Source organism: Stegodyphus dumicola, chromosome 4, assembly GCF_044657685.1.
Source record: "Stegodyphus dumicola isolate Sdum_Otavi_A_Nest chromosome 4, ASM4465768v1".
Lineage (NCBI taxonomy): Eukaryota > Metazoa > Arthropoda > Arachnida > Araneae > Eresidae > Stegodyphus > Stegodyphus dumicola.
In genome coordinates this window covers 108,487,508-108,507,125 of record NC_140771.1, presented here as the reverse complement: position 1 = coordinate 108,507,125, position 19,618 = coordinate 108,487,508, and the positions used below count along the sequence as shown (strand labels likewise).

General features: G+C 33.8%; 1 protein-coding gene across 3 annotated transcripts in view; it reads left to right on the top strand.

Moving 5' to 3' along the window:
- LOC118197706 (potassium/sodium hyperpolarization-activated cyclic nucleotide-gated channel 3-like) overlaps window positions 1-19,618 on the top strand; it is an 847,214-nt gene that overhangs the window by 785,125 nt on the left and 42,471 nt on the right. For all 3 annotated transcript variants that reach the window (XM_085815327.1, XM_085815328.1, XM_085815329.1), the window contains one exon: window positions 6,894-7,043. In XM_085815327.1, the coding sequence (XP_085671453.1) occupies window positions 6,894-7,043 (150 nt within the window). The remainder of the gene's footprint in view (window positions 1-6,893; window positions 7,044-19,618) is intronic.

The window sequence follows — 19,618 nt, the reverse complement described above, 5'->3', positions numbered from 1 at the left end:
AATAAATGAAAAGGTCATTTTAATCTTCTTCAATATTTGTGATTAATTTAAGAAAAACGATAACTTGCTACCTGTCTTGTAGTCTACAGGACTTAAGTTCTAGCTTCCAGTTGCAGTAGAATCCTAACATTTGAGTGGATGCGTCCAACACACATTTTTTCTATCTTCACCCTTCTTTTTTCTCGCCACTTTTTTCTGGTCCCCTTTTCGCAATAACGCTTAAGATAACGCACTTTTTTCTGGTCCCCTTTCGCTTTAAGATAACGCAATAACGCATATAATTTAATACGATAATATTCAGGCTTTACTGTAATTTGTCCCTTAAAAAATGGTATATAGAATAACTGATAACTTCTTTGTTGTCCAGATCTACATTTTTGCATGACAAATTAACCGCAATCTGTATAGTATACTCATGAAACTTAACATATTCGAGTTGCCTGAGCTAAGTTACCACGAGGGGCGCAGCTGATAAAGTACTATGAAACAAAAATAAATGATAGCAATAATATATGTGTTTATTCTCAAAGAATATGGAAATCTTTATAAATTAGGCTTTTATATAAGCATGAAAAAAGAGGTATTAAAGCCTTAAAAATATAAACAATCTACACGACATGTACAAAACTAACAATCTGATCAATATAATGTTGTATGATAAATTCAGAGATATTTTTAATTCTAAGCTCAATATCGGATTCAGTTACCCAAGAAGGACATTTGTAGTCTTGTGATATATTAAAAGCGGAGACTGACATCCAAAACAGCAATCCGAAAAACTTACTAAAAGAAAAGAAAAAGCAAAACTAATTCAAGAAATAAAAAAAAATGATGGGGGAGAGTATTCCATTTGAGGAAGAGCCAATTATGACAGCAAAGAAGAAATTTATTTTCTCATAATTTCTGTCAGTGGACAAAAACGGGGTCTACGTCCCTCTGGGTTCCCTCTGGGTCTACGTCACGTATGTCTGTCGAGTCGTCAAATTCATAAGAATAACCATTAGCATTTATCGGTATTTTCTATAACTTCTGCCTCTTGTTTATGCTTTGCCTCATGTCAAGCTTTATTCATTTTCAAGGCTTTGTTACAAAACACTATTTGTAACAACTGTAAAAATTTTTTTTACAGTTTTAGTTTAATTTTTGTTCCATAAAGTATCAAAAATTGAATCTTATATTTCCAAAGAAGCATCTTTATTAACTATGTATCAGAAAGTTAATTACACAATTTTTATAAAAAAAATAAGAAAAGAACCTTTTTGAACATTTTATTATGCTATAATCCCTGCAAAAGCTTCGAAAGAGGCTTTTAAAAACAATTTAGTTCGCCAATAATTCAGACTTGAACTTTTGTTCCTGTTTTTACATCACTGGTTAGTGGAGATTCCGATTATTATTTTTACGCTGTTTTTCCAAAACCCAATTTATGTCATGGTTACAAATAAACGTTAGCAATGTTTTTCTCCAATCTTTGTAAAAACAAAAAATACCATGCTCTCAATTATATGCAAAATGAATTTTCGAACTGATAATTTTAATCGTGACTGTTTTAAAATCGAATGAAATGTTTTAAAGTCGAAATGAAAGTATACAAGTTTCTTTCACCACAGTTTGGAAAATAACTAATTAGTTTTTTTTATTAAGAGTAACAATGCATAAATACAGCTTGTTTTTCAATGGCATATCGTCCTGTTTATCTGTATGTTCGCTGGATAGAGACAAGAAATTAATCATTCATAGGCAGCCATGTGCTGACTGTGATCATAATGATGTGCGAGGAGCAATATTTTGTAACTTAATAAACTATCAAATTCGAATACTAACTTTTCAAATCAAAGTAAGCACACTGATATTTCAAGCTCGTTTGCATAAAAACAGGGAAATGTTTTTAAATTACTTCATTCGGTCGAAAATTCAACTTTACATAGATACTGTGTTATCGTTTTACCGACAATGTATGAAACCCGGCATTTTATAGAATAGCTACGTATTTTATCAAATGCCAAAAACTGTTTGACACTGTGTGAAACAATTAACATTTCATACATTTTCCCAGGCATTCTATAGAATGCGAAATGACAAACCGGCAGACTATAAAACACATCTTCGATTCATTTTGATTATCCATTCATTTAATGCATTTATATATAATCCATATAATTAATATATTCATTCTATAATTCCACACATTTCATATATTTTCATACCTAGGTTTCTTTAATAAGAAAGGCATAAATTTTGTTTTATACAACTTTCAATTTTTTAGCGCATTTTTTAATAAAAGGCTTTTAATGGCATTCTTTCATTATTTTTTCAAAATGGCATGAGTAATTTTGAGGAAAGCACGTCTTTTAAATAATAGACTTATCATTACCCTACTTCATACTTTACCGAAATAAAGGATTTGTTATTCAGTAGAATGTCTATATAAAAAATGTTTAGAGAAAATATCTCATAATTTTAATATTTTATACTTCCTCTGAAAGCGTCTAGCATTCCATAAAATATCAAAAATACGTGTATTAGGATTTGGTTAGGTCTATTTGGTTATGACAAAGTCCTCGACAGTCGAAAGGGAGGGATGCCTTCGTGGATGACTTTCTAAGGGAAATTGGCTCGTGTGCATATTACACATGGGGAAGGTCACGAAGGGGGCCATGTAGCCGACCCCTTCGCGGAAATCGAGCTTTGGATGGAACTACTAGTGTTCAGAAACTTCACCGCTCCGCCGCTGGTGGGCCCAGTTATTAGGGACTTCTGCAGCTCAATCGATACAAATGGCACAAAAACAAAGTAACTGCATCAATAATGTATAGCACATGTGTATGCGTGTAATTATAACAAAAGCTTAAATGCCAAACTGTTCAAGCTGCCAAACTGTATAACTAAAAGAAATACAGTATATTGGGGTACAGTGGCATACACAATATAACAAATATAAAATTATTATTACAATATTACAAATATGAAAAAAACTGTCGAAGTATGAAATTACGAGACGACCAAAGTCTTCACGGACATTAAACAAAATTATTAAGGTTAGTTCTTCATACTTCTAAAAAGCCTGCCTGTTTAATGAATTTCGTGGTTAACCAGTGCAGAGTTACAGAGTTTGTATTTAAATTAATATACTGTTGGTAATCCACTGTTAAAGCTAACAATATCCCCTAGGAAGTGAGATGAAAACATAAGAAACTTAGAATACTTTAAAACATTATAAAAATGGGATACTTAAGGTATAAAAGCTTTTAATGCATAGCTATCCGTAATCAATTGCTCTATTACAGTACTCAATATTCGAAAGGAAAAGCGCACTGTATATTAACTAAAAGCCATTTGGTGTTTCTATCGCCAGCTTACTAATGAGTTGTATTGATGTTCTGAAACAACATTTATGGTATGAATCCATAATTCGGTTATGTGATTCTATGAAGAGGTTTAGAGTTGTAATAAACTGGTCTCTCTCGACAACCAGTAAATATTTAAAGAAATCTGCAACATTTGCATTTAATTGAATATTCTTGATCCTTAAAACGCAGAAAAATGGAAAGCTTTAATTTGTAATGAAAAAAAGAAAAATTTCTGTTCGGAAACTGACGACTTCTGACGGGAAGATCAATTTCAATTGCAATAAATAATCTGTGACTATAAATATCGATTAAGACTTAATCACAAAAAGCAGTATTATTTAAATTTCAAAAGAAATGAAACATAGTGCGATTTGAACTTATTCAACGTGATCAATTTTAGCTAATTTTTCATAATTAAAACAGTTTTGCTTAAAAGTTTCAAAATTTCGAAGGAATTCTTTAATACGTTTTAAAAATTTTTATCTGTGTCAGACATGCATCATTCAAGGTCAAAGGAAAAAGGATATTTGGATCAAAACAAAGCACTCCAAAGCTGTTTACCTAAGAAAAACATGCCGAATGATGTACTTTTCAGGAAAAGTAGACTCATATTTATATCTGACATCGGGAAATCCGCGGAAATTGCCATTCAACCAGCTCGTTCGTCAGGATTTGAACTATGGTCGAACGGCGGGTTTTACCGCCTCTCTGGGTGAAAGGCACTCCCATTAAGCAGCGCTTCTGATGCATAAACGTAATTAGTCCTAATTATTTCAAAGATGGCATCATGGAAATACCAAAAACTTATTCACACTGTTTTTAAAAAGGTACTCTGAGCGTACTCACTCTTTAAATTGCTCACATACTTTGAGAAAACATAATTAGTCGTAATTATTTCAAAGATCGCATCTGGGAAATAACAAAAAATTATTCACATTCTTTTTAAAAATGTACTCTGAGAGTACTCACTCTTTAAAATGCTCACATGCCTTGAGAAAAAAATAAACATCAGATAATTACAACATTGTACTCAAATTTATATACACGTACATACAGTTACGTTCAACAGTGTAAATACTTAAATTTAATACTACAGCATGTATCTTGATTAAAGCTCAAGGTACGAAGCACATGAATTAGGCTCTGGTCCTTGTTTGTTTATGCTTGAAGAAATTCAAAATTTAAATATAGTGTACTTGATATTTAGAAAGTGAAAAGGATTCTAAATCAGCTGATATTTTTATTATAATATTGCATTTACCATGTTTTTTATTCAATAATTTTCTGTCATTCCGAACAAATAATATGATTTCCATTTGCACTGAATATGTATTCGGTAAATTAAATAACAAGAAATTTCTGTGTTATTTAATTTCTGTTTAAAAATTTGAAATATATAAATTCGTTTCCGGAATTTCAGTTGAGTAATAATCTCTAATATATTTCATCTTTATTACAATCAAAAGTATATCGTTTAGATATAATGTGATTCATTATTTAATTCCATGTTAACGAATTGAATATAACTGCCGCATGAAATAAAGAAAATCCACATATACATAGCTTTTACAAACATTTGTTGAAAGAATTAGGTACCTTGATTATGTAATTTTTGCTGACTATTTAAAATAGTCAGCAAAAATTACATAATCAATTCAAATTTGATATGAATGTGTTTTCAAAATTTCAGCAATTTTCTTAATGAGTCACAGAACACAGCATTAATGGTGAATTTAACAAATGGATGATCAACAGTTGCTTGTGAACGGAAATTTAGGAATTGCGAAAGCTCGAGAGCTATTCTATAACGATAGTAAGAGAAACACTATCGCCATCTATCGAGCAGAAAGTAAAGTAGAAACAAATCACGAATTAAGGTGTTTCGAAGAAATAAGGATTTTTATTCGAATTAATAGTCATAATGGATAGAATTTTAGATTATTTGCCAAATAAAGAATTTTTTTAGAGCCCGATTTCTGTGCATTGAATTGTTAGACAAAGGTTTCAGTCTCACTGAAAAAAGTTTATTCCATTTATTTGCTCTATTGTTAAAGCAAGTGCTCTAGTCTATACTCCATCGTGATGACATCCAGTCTAAGATCTGTATATAGATCAAACGGATTACGCCATCCCGACGGTATTTATTGAGTCTTAGAAACGTTACATGGAAGTTTACATACAAAAAATTATTTAATCGGATGATATGCTGCATCTTTAGTGCAATCGTACAATGTAATTTTTATATTGCTATTTAATAGTAGAATAGTTTTGTTTATATATTTACAGATGTCACTTTTATTTATACATTGACAGAAATTGCATCAGTAACAGTTCACAGTCAATAGTTCAGTAATAGTCCATAAAAATAATAGTTAATAGCCCATAGTAAATAACAGGCCAATAATAGTGAATTATGGTCAGCAATAGTTCGTAATCAGAATAATCCATGTATACACAATGTACAGCCAGTAATAGTCCACAACTGGCATAGACATCCACTACTGTAATTGGAAAAGTCCATAATACATGTCTAACGATCAAGGTTCTGGAGTTTGTTGACATTTCATTTTTTGGGAAGGGGGCAATTTTTGCCATTCCTCTTTTAAAGCATTTTTGAATATTTAGAGCATATCTCAGGTTTTTCAATGGATTTTTCGGGCATTTTAGAGCATTTTGAGGCATAACCCTATCTCAGCTCCCATGAACTCATTTTTACTAGTCAGGCATGTCCCGTCCATTGAAAACTGATTATGTGATCTGTCAGTACTATCTATCATGACAGGCTTTTCCACAAGTATGTGTGTCCCTTCTAATAATTTTCTACACTAGCATTTCTTAGACCTTTAAGACGTTTTGTACCCCTTCAGTTCCACAGTATTACATCCAGAGAGGAAAAAGGCTATTTCACAGATACATTTTTGGTAGCACATACTCACAGCTGTTGCAACACCTTTTTCTACCTCGATAAAATCTTTTCCATTCTCTTTTTCGCTCGACTGGAATATAGTCCGTCGGCGGTAGACTGGCGAATGACCTTGTATTTTGCAATGTTTAAAATGAACTGTCTTGTAGGAGTCTCTAGGAATGTGGAAGACGTTTTTGGCGACAGTGCTTTTCCGAAGAAAAAACTAAAATTCAATTGTAATTAGTTAATCTTTGTCAGTTATATCATTTTTATATTATTACTTTTTTTTACTTTTATATTATTACTTGGCGGTTTTTTTGTTATTATTTTTAAGGGCCTTTTTTTTTTTTTTTTGCCTTTTAAAAATATTTGCCGGCTATTTGTAAAATCGTTTTCAGTGAAATTTAGGTCATCAAATTTCTGGCCCTGCTCACAATAGTTTGAAAACAAGTGCCATAGTAAAGTTTAGCTCTAAAGGTTTGTACGAAGGAAGATTTCAACAAGGAAGCTTATTTCAGTGAGAATGACGAAGATTTTAGTGAGAAGATTTCAGCGTATTGTTCATTTTTACTCTATATTGCATACATTGTCCATTTTTATACTGCGTTGTTCTGAATAAAGACTTATTTTTTTTTCAGTTCTTCAACATGGCTAGCGTATTTATGAAAATCTTCAACTTGATATGCATGATGCTTCTGATAGGACACTGGAGCGGTTGCTTGCAGTTCCTCGTGCCCATGCTGCAGGGATTCCCAGCAAATTCATGGGTCGCAATCAATGAGCTCGAAGTATGTACTACTTTGTAATTATTCTTGAAACAGTAGCATTCTTTGAAACATATGTTATAATATTATTATAGGAATTTGTTTTACTTCGTCCTAAAATGAAATATTAGTGAGAAACGTTACTAGTTAATATACTTTTTGTAATATGGTCCCAAAACCCTTCCAATTGGTACTAGAAAAATTCCTTCGTACGAGTAATTCTTCCATAAGACTGAAATGATATTTACTAAAAGTTATTACTGAGATAAAATTTTCAGCTGAATCTCATTATAGTAATGATTTGAGGCCTCACAGAAATTCGGGATGCTCTACTAATATTAGATACGAATTCAGGTTTCTGACGAATGTTCTACACGAATTTATATTTATTAACCGTTTCATTTTTTGATTGCAGACGACTTTTACAAAACATTAATGACTGTTAAAAATTAATTTTAGTAATTCGCGATTATCCAGTGTTCGAATCTAGAAATTAGAAAAAAAAAATATAATTATTTTTCTCTGTTCAATATTAAAAATAGCGTTGCTTATTTAAATGTTCTTAGATGAGTCCAAATAAAAAATATATACAAATGAAAAATCTATTGTTTAATTAAGAATTTTAATTTCAAGCATTGAATGCTGCCTTGAGATTATGTAGTGTAAAAAAAAATATTAGGAGTAGTAAATATAGCATGCAGTGCAAAAATCTAAATGCTTGCATAATACTTTGAAAATTATGAGGCTTTAATATTGCGTTCCTTATTACGGTATTATTTAATCTACTAATACAATGAATCTCATGTATCCAGTATTCATTTTCCGATGCGTTTTAAATAAACAATTAATTGTTTATACACGCATAATATCTTAGTTTCTACAGGAATCTGTAAGGCTGTATGAAATTTACTCTGTGTATTCATACTGTTAGTGTTGAAAATTACCATTGCAGTATACTATAAATAATTGAGAGAATGCTAAGTGAATAACATGAAATTTTAATCAGTCTTCACGTGAAGCTTAACAAAATATTTAAACATATATATACGACAACGCAAAAACAAGACGAGATGGGCAGATGCAACTTGGCTAGTATAACTCTACTGCATCATGCCGTCTTGGCATATTATATCCGTCGGCAGAAACTTGACTGTGTTTCAGTGCGCTAGTGGATAACAGTCAGCAACGGAATCTCACATTTGTGATGGACTAGTGGAGAACTCTTAAGTAGCAGTTAGTTGAAGAGTTGTCAACTTCCAACTTTCTCTCTTTAGGGAAGGGGAATTTAGAAGAGGGGTAATTTAGGGGAGGGGTAATTGGAGACTGACTCCCTACAATTCAGGTGGAGTATCGAACTCACCTCGCCCCGGCTGCGCAGTACCGGCTCATTTTCCTGTGAATTAGCATGGGTTTTACTGATATCGGTATCAGCCTATGATTGCTCCTTGATTATATCGCGCGTCTCATATATCACATTTTTTTATTATTTATATGTAAAGTAATATATTTTGCTAAGTAATATATTTTCTAATCTAATTGAAGTAATGGATGTAAAACCATGTATGTCATCTTTATCCTTGCACTAACTGACATTTCTACGAAATGATGACCCTACTATTTCTCGACTTTGGTAAAGCACCATTATAGTGACCCTGAATGAAAACGCTTCTAAATTAACTCGGACTGAAAATATCTACAGATTTCTACTGCCGTTCACGTCTTCGAGAGTATATCCATGTCAACATTTCATGTCTCAAAACACTGTACCACGACAGTGAGAAAAAAAAAATACAAGCACAACCACAGTGATACCTAGTCTGGACTTCTACTGGGGATCAAATACAGTTGCTCTTCTTTCTGTTTCAACACTACGCAGACGCAAAGTAGAGTGCAAATTTCCGAACACATATGGTTCTAAAGGAAAAGATAAAAAGGGAAACAAAAACATACAATTTGCATATGAGTTTGCATCGCCGAATGCAAATCGTCAACAAAAATTAGCATAAAACGCAATCCCGCAGTCACACCAGAACGGCTTAAAAAGAAGCATATATGAGTTGGCAAGGAGCGATAGTTCCGAGTAATCCGAGATAACCAAAGCGGAAAGCATGAGCCGAAGACATCATTTGCACGATGAAATGCGTTGGAGGGTTGTCGGGTGTTGAAAGATAGTGCAAGGCAATCAGCTGTTACAGTGTGCATCGTAGTATCATCAACAGGCTGTGCAGTCGTTACCAAAGAGACAAAAATCCTTGTAGAAGACATGGGTATGGACACCGGAGGATTACCACAACGGCAGACGATCGCTTCCTGTCACTACGTGCAAGACGCCATAGGTCATTAATAGCAAGACAGCTGATATCCCATCACTCTGCTGCTGCAGGACGGCCCGTATCCTGCCAAACTTTGTCGTATCGACTGCATACGCCCAACGACCATTGTGCCCAACGACTGCATACGCCGAATGACCAACGTGTCATTGTGTAGGCTGTGCTCCTTTGTCCTCATGGCACGTCAGAGCGGAGTTGAACTGAGCCCGTGAATACCGCAGTTGAATACTAGAACAATGGAGCCCCGTGCTGTTTACGGATAAGTCTCGATTTAACATCCAGAACAATTCCCGAAGGAAATTATATAGCGAGAGCCAGGGACCTGTTTTCCGCACCAAAACATAGTTGAAAGAGGCATTTACAGACAAGGAGGCTTACTTCTATCAGCTGGGATAGCAAAGAATGGCCACTTTTACCTTTAAGGTATCTGCCTACGTTCGGAGCACTTTTTTTTAAAAACATAGAATTTTGATGAAATATATATTTATTTAGTCAAAATATGATATCAAATCATGAAAATAGGTAAATTTTTAGGAATATTTTTATAAATTTTTGAAATATATGCAATTTTATGCAAATTTTTAGGAGAATTTAATACTTACGTTAAATGCCGTATATTTTTTCTCACAGCATATATTTCAATTTTTTTTATACTGTATACTACTACAACACGTATCTGTGTTATGAACTAAAATGTATATGATATTTCTAAAATTTACTAAAATATGTGTAATTACATGAAAAAACACAGTTTTTTGTAAAATATTTCTTATCGTTTTATATAGAAATACTTATAAAACAATCAAATTAATAAATATTACTTAGATTGTAGCTTAAAACCTAATAAATAATATAGAAAACATTTTAGTGAAATTTAATAGAGATATCTTTAGAACATTTTGAGTAATTACATTTCTTGTATGTAAAAACACTAGAAAAATTAGTTTTTCAGAAAACGCATTTAAAGATTTCACATTAACAGAAAAACTGTTCTGTTGTATTTACACACTTAAAATTCTCCACATTTGTACATCACACCCTCCATATCTTTATACTTAAGTAATTTTGATTTCCTATTTGATTTTAATTTTTTTCTGGCTGTTTTCGAAATGAGCGACGAATGAATTTTCTAGTTCTTTATTCTTTCGTTATCAATTCCAAAGTAATTTTTAATCATTTCTTGTTCAATTGATATGCCTAAATGTTCAAACACAGGAAGTAATCCAAGATACCCTGAATTAAAAATTAAAACGGCTATATATGCACCCAGCAACATAGTCTTTATACCTAATCGCAAAGTTGCCAAACCCAGTTAAAAAAACCGCAATGTTGCCAGTCCCAGTTCAAAGAATTAAGGCAAATAATTATTGCCAGAAACAAAAAAATGTACCCAGAATTAAAATGAAATGTTTTAGCCCAATTTTACACACAAACAGTTAAAAAAAAACACGGATAACAACATTGTTTACCTTTAAGTTGAGCTTTTTAAATGGCACTTCCGGTCTTTCTGCTTTCACTTCCAGTGCCGTTAATTGGCTATACCTTCTCTTCTAATTATCACAAACGTAAAAATGAACCATTTTTGGAATCCTACAAAATTGACCTTTTAAATTGGGCAATAAAAAAAATCGAATTTTTTCGCCGAAATCGTTTTTTTAACGTAGGCAGATAGATACCTTAAGTAATTCCTGGTGGTTCCATCACAACCGTTAGATATCGCGACGAAATTCTACACTTTCTTGTGAGCTCTTTTATTGCTGAAAATTTGTATCGACGCGATATTTATGGATGATAACGCCTGCTCGCATAGAGCTCGAATATTTCGGAATTATCTGGGCACTGAAACTATTCAACATCTGTCTTGGCTTGCTGGATTACCGGAACTCAATCTCACAGAGCATGTGTGGGACATGTTGGAACGACGGATAGCAGATCGCAATTTGTCACTAAACTCCTTCCATGAGCTCTTACCTGCATTTCTACAAGAATAAGCACTATTCTCACAACAAGCCATCAATCACACCATTGCCAGCTTGCCTCGTCATTGTCAAGCATGCACTTCTACTAGAGGGTATCACACCCGTTATTAGAGTGATGTTTTCATTGCACACTCTTCCAATCCATTTGGTCTAATACATGTGCTTGTACATCTTTCCTTTAATGTTTGTTATGGGAGTCTAGTAATGCTACACTAACCTTTTTAATCAATTTCACTGAAATCTATTAAATAGTATTTGTTTTATTCCGATTTTTGCTTTTTTGTTGAGCAGAAGAATAATTTTTTATGAATAAAAAAGCATTTAATGAGCAGAAAGAGATCTTTCTTTTGTGAACGCTTTTTAAAGAAAATGATTGAACTTATTTTGCCGAGAAAGAAATTAATCAATCGTATCCTGGACCTGGGATATATATATATATATCCTGCGCTTTCACTATATTAAATCAGGTTAAAAAATTAACTTAATATGGTGATTTAAAATTTGCTACTTAATACGGAGGAAGAAATAAAACAGAGTTATATTAGAAAAGGCATTTACCCTTATATACTCGAAGTTACTTAATTATTTCACTTCTTCTAGAAGGAATTTATAAACAGTAGTTGCTCCTTAACATGTTCTTCATGGAAAGCTGCACACTTTTCAGAGAAGAAAAATTAACCTACCAATTCACCATGGTAAAGACAATTATGGCCCAAATAGCACCAGAAAGAATGAGGCAATCTATAAAGCGAATGGGGGTTATTGTGCTTTAAAGCATTTCCCGTGGACTGGAGAGTTGTGAACAGCAGGGGATCCGTCGTTTCCACTCTTTATTTCCTGCTAAATAATAAGGGATTGTATGGAGTTGCATATGAGAAGTAGGTCATGATCCTTTCATTGCCTGGTGCGATAGCTGGTTGCCGTACTCTACACGAAATATTTTCGTTAGAGAATAAAGAATATGCAGAAAGGAATTGCAACAGCTGAACTTCAAGAAAAAATAATAATAATAAAGCAATACTTAATCGACACTTGGCTCTACACTTAGAAAAGAAAAAGATCTGACAATTATTTAATTAATGTTTTTGATGGTTATAGTATAACTGTGGAAGTTTTCATAGACAATGCATTTACATAATCGTCAGAGGACAAATATCTAACTGCTAGTTTTTCAATGAATATCGTTCGTGTAAAGATTATGTTCCCTATATATCAAATTATGTCCCCTATATATCCTGGTCGTTGATCTGTGACGTAAGCTACCGCAGTTCTCTCAAAATCGCATGGTGGCCGAAATCACAAGCTAAAAACAGCTTACAAGCCAGAATTTGTTAAAACAAAATGCAAAATTTTAAAATACACTTGTTAAATATTTATTAAAATATACACAAGCAATAATACATGCATAAGCAAAGGAAAAAATGTCAATGTTGTACTTATTTTCCAAATGAAATCTAAAGCTTCGGATTTGAAAGATTTTTTTTTTTGGCTAAGCTTTATAATTCTAATGTATAATGACTTCTGAATATTAAATTCTTAGACTAACACTTCTTTCAAATAATTCTAACATGCTTAATTAATCATTAAATAACTTGCTTTAATTTAAAATAAAATTTATCTAATTAGGGCAACTTTTTAAGTTTTTAGAGAAAATTTGCCAAGTGGGACACAACTTGAGAATGAATAATAACGACCTAGCCTCTGTCTCTTATTTATGAAATATTTCTTCGATGCAGAAGTAAAAATACACATGTTTATATGTAAAAAAATATAAACTTTATTTCTTGCGATAGCTTGGTGTTTGATGGCGTTTCAATTCTGATAAAGCTTGCAGCATTGAAAACGAATTGCTTGAAACTATTGTCATCAAGGATTATAAATGTTCATCGCTCAATCGGGTTCTTATTAATTTTCAACTTTGCACAAACTCTGCATTCCCAAACAAAGCGATTATACTTAGTGCAAAAATCCGTAACTGAGCTTATTTATTTTTTAACAAGTGAAATAAAAATTAATCGAATTTGTATCTTTATATCTTTGAATAAGATTTATATCTCATTATAAATTAATTAGCACCATTCATAGATTTTATAGAGTATTTTCTAATAGTTTTAATCAGAAATTAAATATAACTCGGACTTCAAATAAGTAAAATCTTGAAATAATGGCAATACAGTGTTTGGAACAAATACATAACTGAAATATCGTTGCGGGACACATAAAACTGCTTCGAGGCTAGTTGCAACCTGCGAGAGGCCAGTTTGAAACCTCTGCACTACTTCATAATGTTTAAAAATAACGTAGAATATTTTTAAACGCATTAGCATATGTTTGGGAGCATAATTTGCAAGAATGAAATAGAAAAGACTTTTTTCTTCATGCCGAAGCGTTAACCTTTTTGATAACCTTCCAAATGTATCAGTAATGCATACAAAAGTAGATTTTAATGAAATTTTGAAAGGCTTTCTTTTATTATTTTGCTGTTTTGGCAAGAGTATACAAAGAAGGATTAATTTGTAATCAACCCGAAAATCGCATCAATTCTCCTTTTAATGATCAAATTTTAATTACTTTTTCGTAAGGGTATTGAACACTTATTGATAAACGGAGCACAAAGGAGTATTCCTTTCATTCAGCATATACGGCATTAGAAATACTTTTGTTTACAGTCATGCTGAAATGTTTATACAATTATGAATTAAATGCATTATTAAATTACATGAATTATACGGATTATAAATTGTATAAATTTCAGGTACTATTTAAAAATAAAATGGAGATTCAAATTACTATGCACTTGCTATTAAAGTACTCTTAAATTTACTAATAAATTGCTTAGTTAAGCAATACACTGTTTCTAACTTTCAAAATGAATTAATGGAATATCAGATGGCAATATCTCTGAGAAATGCCAAGATCCTAGACCCGAAATAATGGCAATACTAAAAGCCATTCAAGCGATAAATGTCCCGGTTAGCGTAACTTAACGTAATGTAGGAAGACAAAGCTTCGAATATTTCCAAAGGTACATTCTTTGTAACAGGTTAAAATTTCTTTCGGAAAACTTCTTATCCAATACGTTTTGTTTTTAATGCTACTTATTAAAAACATTACAGCTTTGCAAAATGTCTGGGATAAATAAAAATTTTAGATATACAGGTATACACTCAAGAGCCAAAACATTATGACCACCTCTCAATAACGAGTTGGGCCAACTTTGACGCGCAACACAGCTTCAACCCGCCTTGGCATGGATGCCACAAGTCCTTGATAAATGGACGGAGACAGATTGTACCAGATGTTGTAACAACGCTCACGCAAATCCGAGATATTGCGAATTGGTGGTCTTTGACCTCTGAGCTGCCATCCCAAATGTGTTCTATCGGATTGAGATGTAGGTGAGTTAGGCAGCCAGGACATTAAATGGAAATCAGCATCATGTTCCTGGAACCACTTCAACACAGTTGTAGCCTTGTGACACGGGGCGTTGTCCTGTTGGAACATTCCTTTTCCAGCTGGAAAACCTGAGGCCATGTAAGGGTGCAACTGGTCCGCAATGATGTTCAGATACCCTGTAGCATTTATGGTCTGCTCTACCACAACCACGGGTCTCAGAGACGCCCAAGAGAACGTCCCCCAGAGCATAATACCGCCACCACCGACCTGTGTATGACCTACTGTGCATTGAGGGAGCAACTGTTTGCCTTGAAGACGGCGTATCCTGACACGGCCATCGGCGTGATGAATGACAAACCGTGATTAATCTGACCAGGCACTGATCAATGGACCAGTCGCGATGTTCCCGGGAGCAGCGCAGGCGCAGTTTGCGATGACGCTTGGTCAGCAAAAACCCACGAGTGGGGCGTTTGCTGCGTAACCCCATATCCAACAGTATCCGCTGAACAGTGTACTCCGATACTTTTCGACTTGGCCCTGCATTGTATTCGGATGTCAGCTGAGCCACTGTCTGGCTCCGGTTTTGTTTCACCATGCGAGACAGTCTCCGACGACCTTTTTCTTTGATAGCGTGTGGACGTCCAACACCATGTCGTCTACTGCTGGTTTCACCATCATTCATCTACTTTTCATATGCTCTAACAACTGTAGATCGCTAACAACCCACGAGTCGTGCAGCTTCGGAAATACTTGTTCCGAGCCTTCGAGACATTACAATCTGTCCTCTATCAAAGTCGCTTAGATCCGCAGCCTTTCCCATCACACACAGAAGTAAGTGAAAGAATGATTCTTCAGACTTAGACTCTATAATTGACCGAGCTATTGCGAAGAGCAATGTTGCCGGTTCCAGAATTAAAACCCAAGGGCACTTGATATAAAGAAATCCGGACGTGTAGAAAATCTCAGATGAGAAAACGGAGATAAGGGGAAGAAGAGAAGTACCAAAAGGAGCAAGACAATCCAATCGGACAAGTTCGCAAAACGTGACGAGCGATCAAAGCTTTCAAGGAGGACCCAAGACAATGTAAATCAATGACAACAATATGAGAAGATACACTACAGCAATAGTTCCAATGACAAATTCAAATACAATTAAACAACCTCAATCAGTAGTGCTAAATACAACACAATGCAAAACAACTATACAACACAATTTAAATACAACTATTCAACGAAGCTACAGAAGAACTTCAATCAAAATCAGATGCATTGGAAGTATAAACAGCTACCAATTGAGGATCTAAGTGAAAAAGTTGTCGTCTCCTCCCATGAAGGTGTGAGCTGCAAGTGGTCTGACGCTTCTATCTTCGAAGGGAATTTCATAATTAAAGACTTGGGAGTAATTAACAAAGTCACATTGCACAGCTTTGTTGAAGAAGTTTTCATTAGATCTTCTGATGTAATCTGGAATCGTCTCAAGGTTTAAGTCCCTGTGTAAAAGTTTATTGCGGATAAGATAGTGTGAATCAGTAATAATGCGCAGAAATTTGTTTTGCACTACTTGTAATTGATGCAGTTGAGTTTGAGTGACCGTGTTCCAAGCAGGAGCAGCATAACAAAGTATCGGTCGAATGCAAGTGGTATAGATATGTTTTTTGGTACGCAAGCTAAGAGTTCAATATTTTCCAATGACCGGGAGAAATCTGCATATTATGCCCATGGCTTTGCTCTTGACACTATTAATGCGATTAGACCATGTGAGCTTTGGGTTCAAAATAATTCCTAAGTATTTGGCCTTTGTGACCATAGGAACAGCTTCCTGAAAAAGGTAGAGATCTTTAAAAGTAATGTTTTTCTTAATTTTGCTAAGAATTAAAAGTTGTGACTTGTTAGCATTCATTTTTACGCCCTAATTTGTGCACCAGTCTTCTACGGCATAGAGGTAATTTTGCATTTTGTCTTTTGCATGATTAGCTTGGATGGATTTAATTGCAATCGCCGTATCGTCGGCATAACATGCTAACAAAGAGTAATTGTCCAAACCAGGGTGAGGAAAATCTGATATGTAGAAAAGATATAGTACTGGACCGAGAATACTTCCTTGTGGGACGCTGGATCTCATAGGTCTTGAATTGGATTTTTCATTTCCTTGAGCGACGAAGAAAGTGCGGTTCTGCAAAAAGGAGAAGATCAGAAGAACGAGTTCTCTAGGAAGTTCCAAGTTGATAAGCTTGAAGACGAGCCCTTCATGCCAGACGCGGTCAAAGGCTTTTGCCACGTCCAGCATAAGGAGCGCAACACTTTGCTTGTTATGGAATGCAGATCCCACAAATTCTACAATGCTACTAGTTGTCGTTCTACAATGCTAATATTACTAGTTGTCGAGTAGTACTGAGGTTTTTTCTGAATCCGTACTGATCATTAGGTAGCAGGTGAAGAAAAGGTTCCAATCTAGTGAGAATAAGTCTTTCATAAATTTTACCAAGGCTGGATAACAAACTGATTGGACGATAGCCATCAGGCTTGGTCACATCTTTACCCGGTTTGGGGAGAAGAAAGATCTTGGCTTGCTTCCAAGGATCAGGGAAATAGTTGAGAGTAAGACAAGCGTTGAGAATACTAGCGCATTTATTGATAAGTTTTCTAGGTAAGTTACGAAGCATTTTATTAGTAATTTGATCACTTCCAGGAGCTTTTTTGATGTTGAGATATTTAATAATGTTAGTAATTTCCATAGGAGAAGTAAGCCTTGGGATGTTATGAGCCGAAGAAGAATGAAGCCAGGAATACACATAGTTTTCCAGAACATCTTTAAAGGTCTGATTCATGGGCTCCATATTAGGAGTAAACTGCTTTTCCAGGTATTCAGCGAAAATATCGACTTTATCATTAAGTGAATAGGCAATTTTAGTATCCGTATGAATAGGTCTATCGTTAATACTACTTCTTTTAAGATTTTGAAGATTCTTCCACAAAGAACCATCATTAATATTAAGTTTAGATATAAAATCTTCTCTTGTTTCCTTTTTAAAATCAGTTATAAGCTTCTTGATTCTTCTATTAAAAATATTGATTTCTCTTTTAAGGGCAGGGTCCCAGTTACGGTGCCAAAGCTTCAGCAATCGGTTTCTTTCTTTGATAATGTCTCTGATACTGCGAGGAAGTCGAATATTATTGTTAGTTAATTGAATGGTAACTGTAGCATCTCTGAAAGCTTTCAGTATACTGCCAGCGAAGATTTGAATGGCAAACTCTCCAGCAGCAGTTAAACTCCACGTCATCCAGGCGCGTTCATCGCAAAATTTAGGGCTGGTCATAATGTTTTGGCACTTGATTGTATATTGCTGTACTTGGCTATTACCGTGAAAAATCATTTATTTCCATAAAGGAACACAAATTTTGCGAACAACATTTTTGAAATTTAGATCAGCAATATTTACGTCAATAGAATTTAAAATATTTAAAGAAATTTTATCGTTCATAAAATTGTAATTTATATGTGTTTGAATGCTAAAGTTCGAATCAATGTATTAAGTAGTAATATCTTTAAAAGAAAAACGAGCATGGTACCCAACCGAAGTTGAATACCTAAGTATGACAATTTTTACTTTACAAATTAAGTTTATTTCCTCAAACACTTGCCTTCCTTTTTTCAGTCTGAATATCTATAGCATAAATGTTTCGTTAAAAAATTTTTAATTATCATGAGTTCATTTTAGAACAATAAAACATTCATTTTACAAAAGGAAATAAAAATTCGATACCGGGAAACTATGCACATGAGTAGCATTTTTCTTTCAGAGCTGTTCAGGTTCACCAGCGGCTAAAGCGATAAGATTCCTAATTATATGTTGTTTAACCTGGGTAAGAGAACTGGCTACCTGCTTAGAAGCTTTCGGGTCTCTTCCCATGTGTAACCTGGTTACCACCCAATTTTTTCATATAGCCCTCCACAAAAGTATTCTTCCCCTTAGGCATATAGTTGCGACTAGCAACGACTGTTATTCAACCACTAATAAGATCCAGCTTCTCTAATTATCGAATAAGCAAAAGCGTTATACTCTGCCAAGATATTGATTTCACTGCTAAAGTTGAAAATAATTACTAGAGTAAATGAAGTAAATAATAACTAAAGTTAACAACGCATGTCTTAAAACTCATTCATCTCATAATATCTTAAAACTAATACCAAAACTGTTTACAGAATGCAAATAAAAAAATTAGATCATAATGATAAGCTTGTAACATCCTATTGACTGCATTATTGGAATCTTAAAATTCACAATTTAAATGTATAAAATAGCATCTTTCCGGTCTTTCTGAATAAAATCTTAGAATCCCGTTTTTATTTGCTCTAAAGATCCTTGTCATTCTCAGCTTTAATAGAAAGAATGATTAGATCAAGCATTTTGATATTTTCCAGTGTTTTCAAATACAGAGTTATATTTTTGTGCGTTAACAATTCGTATAAAGTCTTTGAATAAACATACCAGAAAAGCAAAACAATTAACAAAGTATTTTGAATCCTTTTTTACAGCTATAGGTAGTAACAGTTTATAGGCAATGATATCAGTCGGGATATCTTCATCATTTACATTCCCTCCAAAAAATAATATAGGGGATTAAACAAACATAAGTATGACAACACTCTGTAAAAACAACACTAACCTTAAACAACACTCTGCAAAAGTAAACACTGATCAGATGAGTGCGCCCACGCCACACTCGTTTTTTATCCTCTTTGTCTTTTCTAATATAAGATGATGTAGTTAAATAGCAACTCGAAAGAAAAACTAATAATAAATTTACTCTGAAACTTCAGAAGATTCGAAAAATAAAATTACAGATTCTCGTTTATTTTTCTTTCCCAGAGAAATGAATCAAGTTAAGCGGA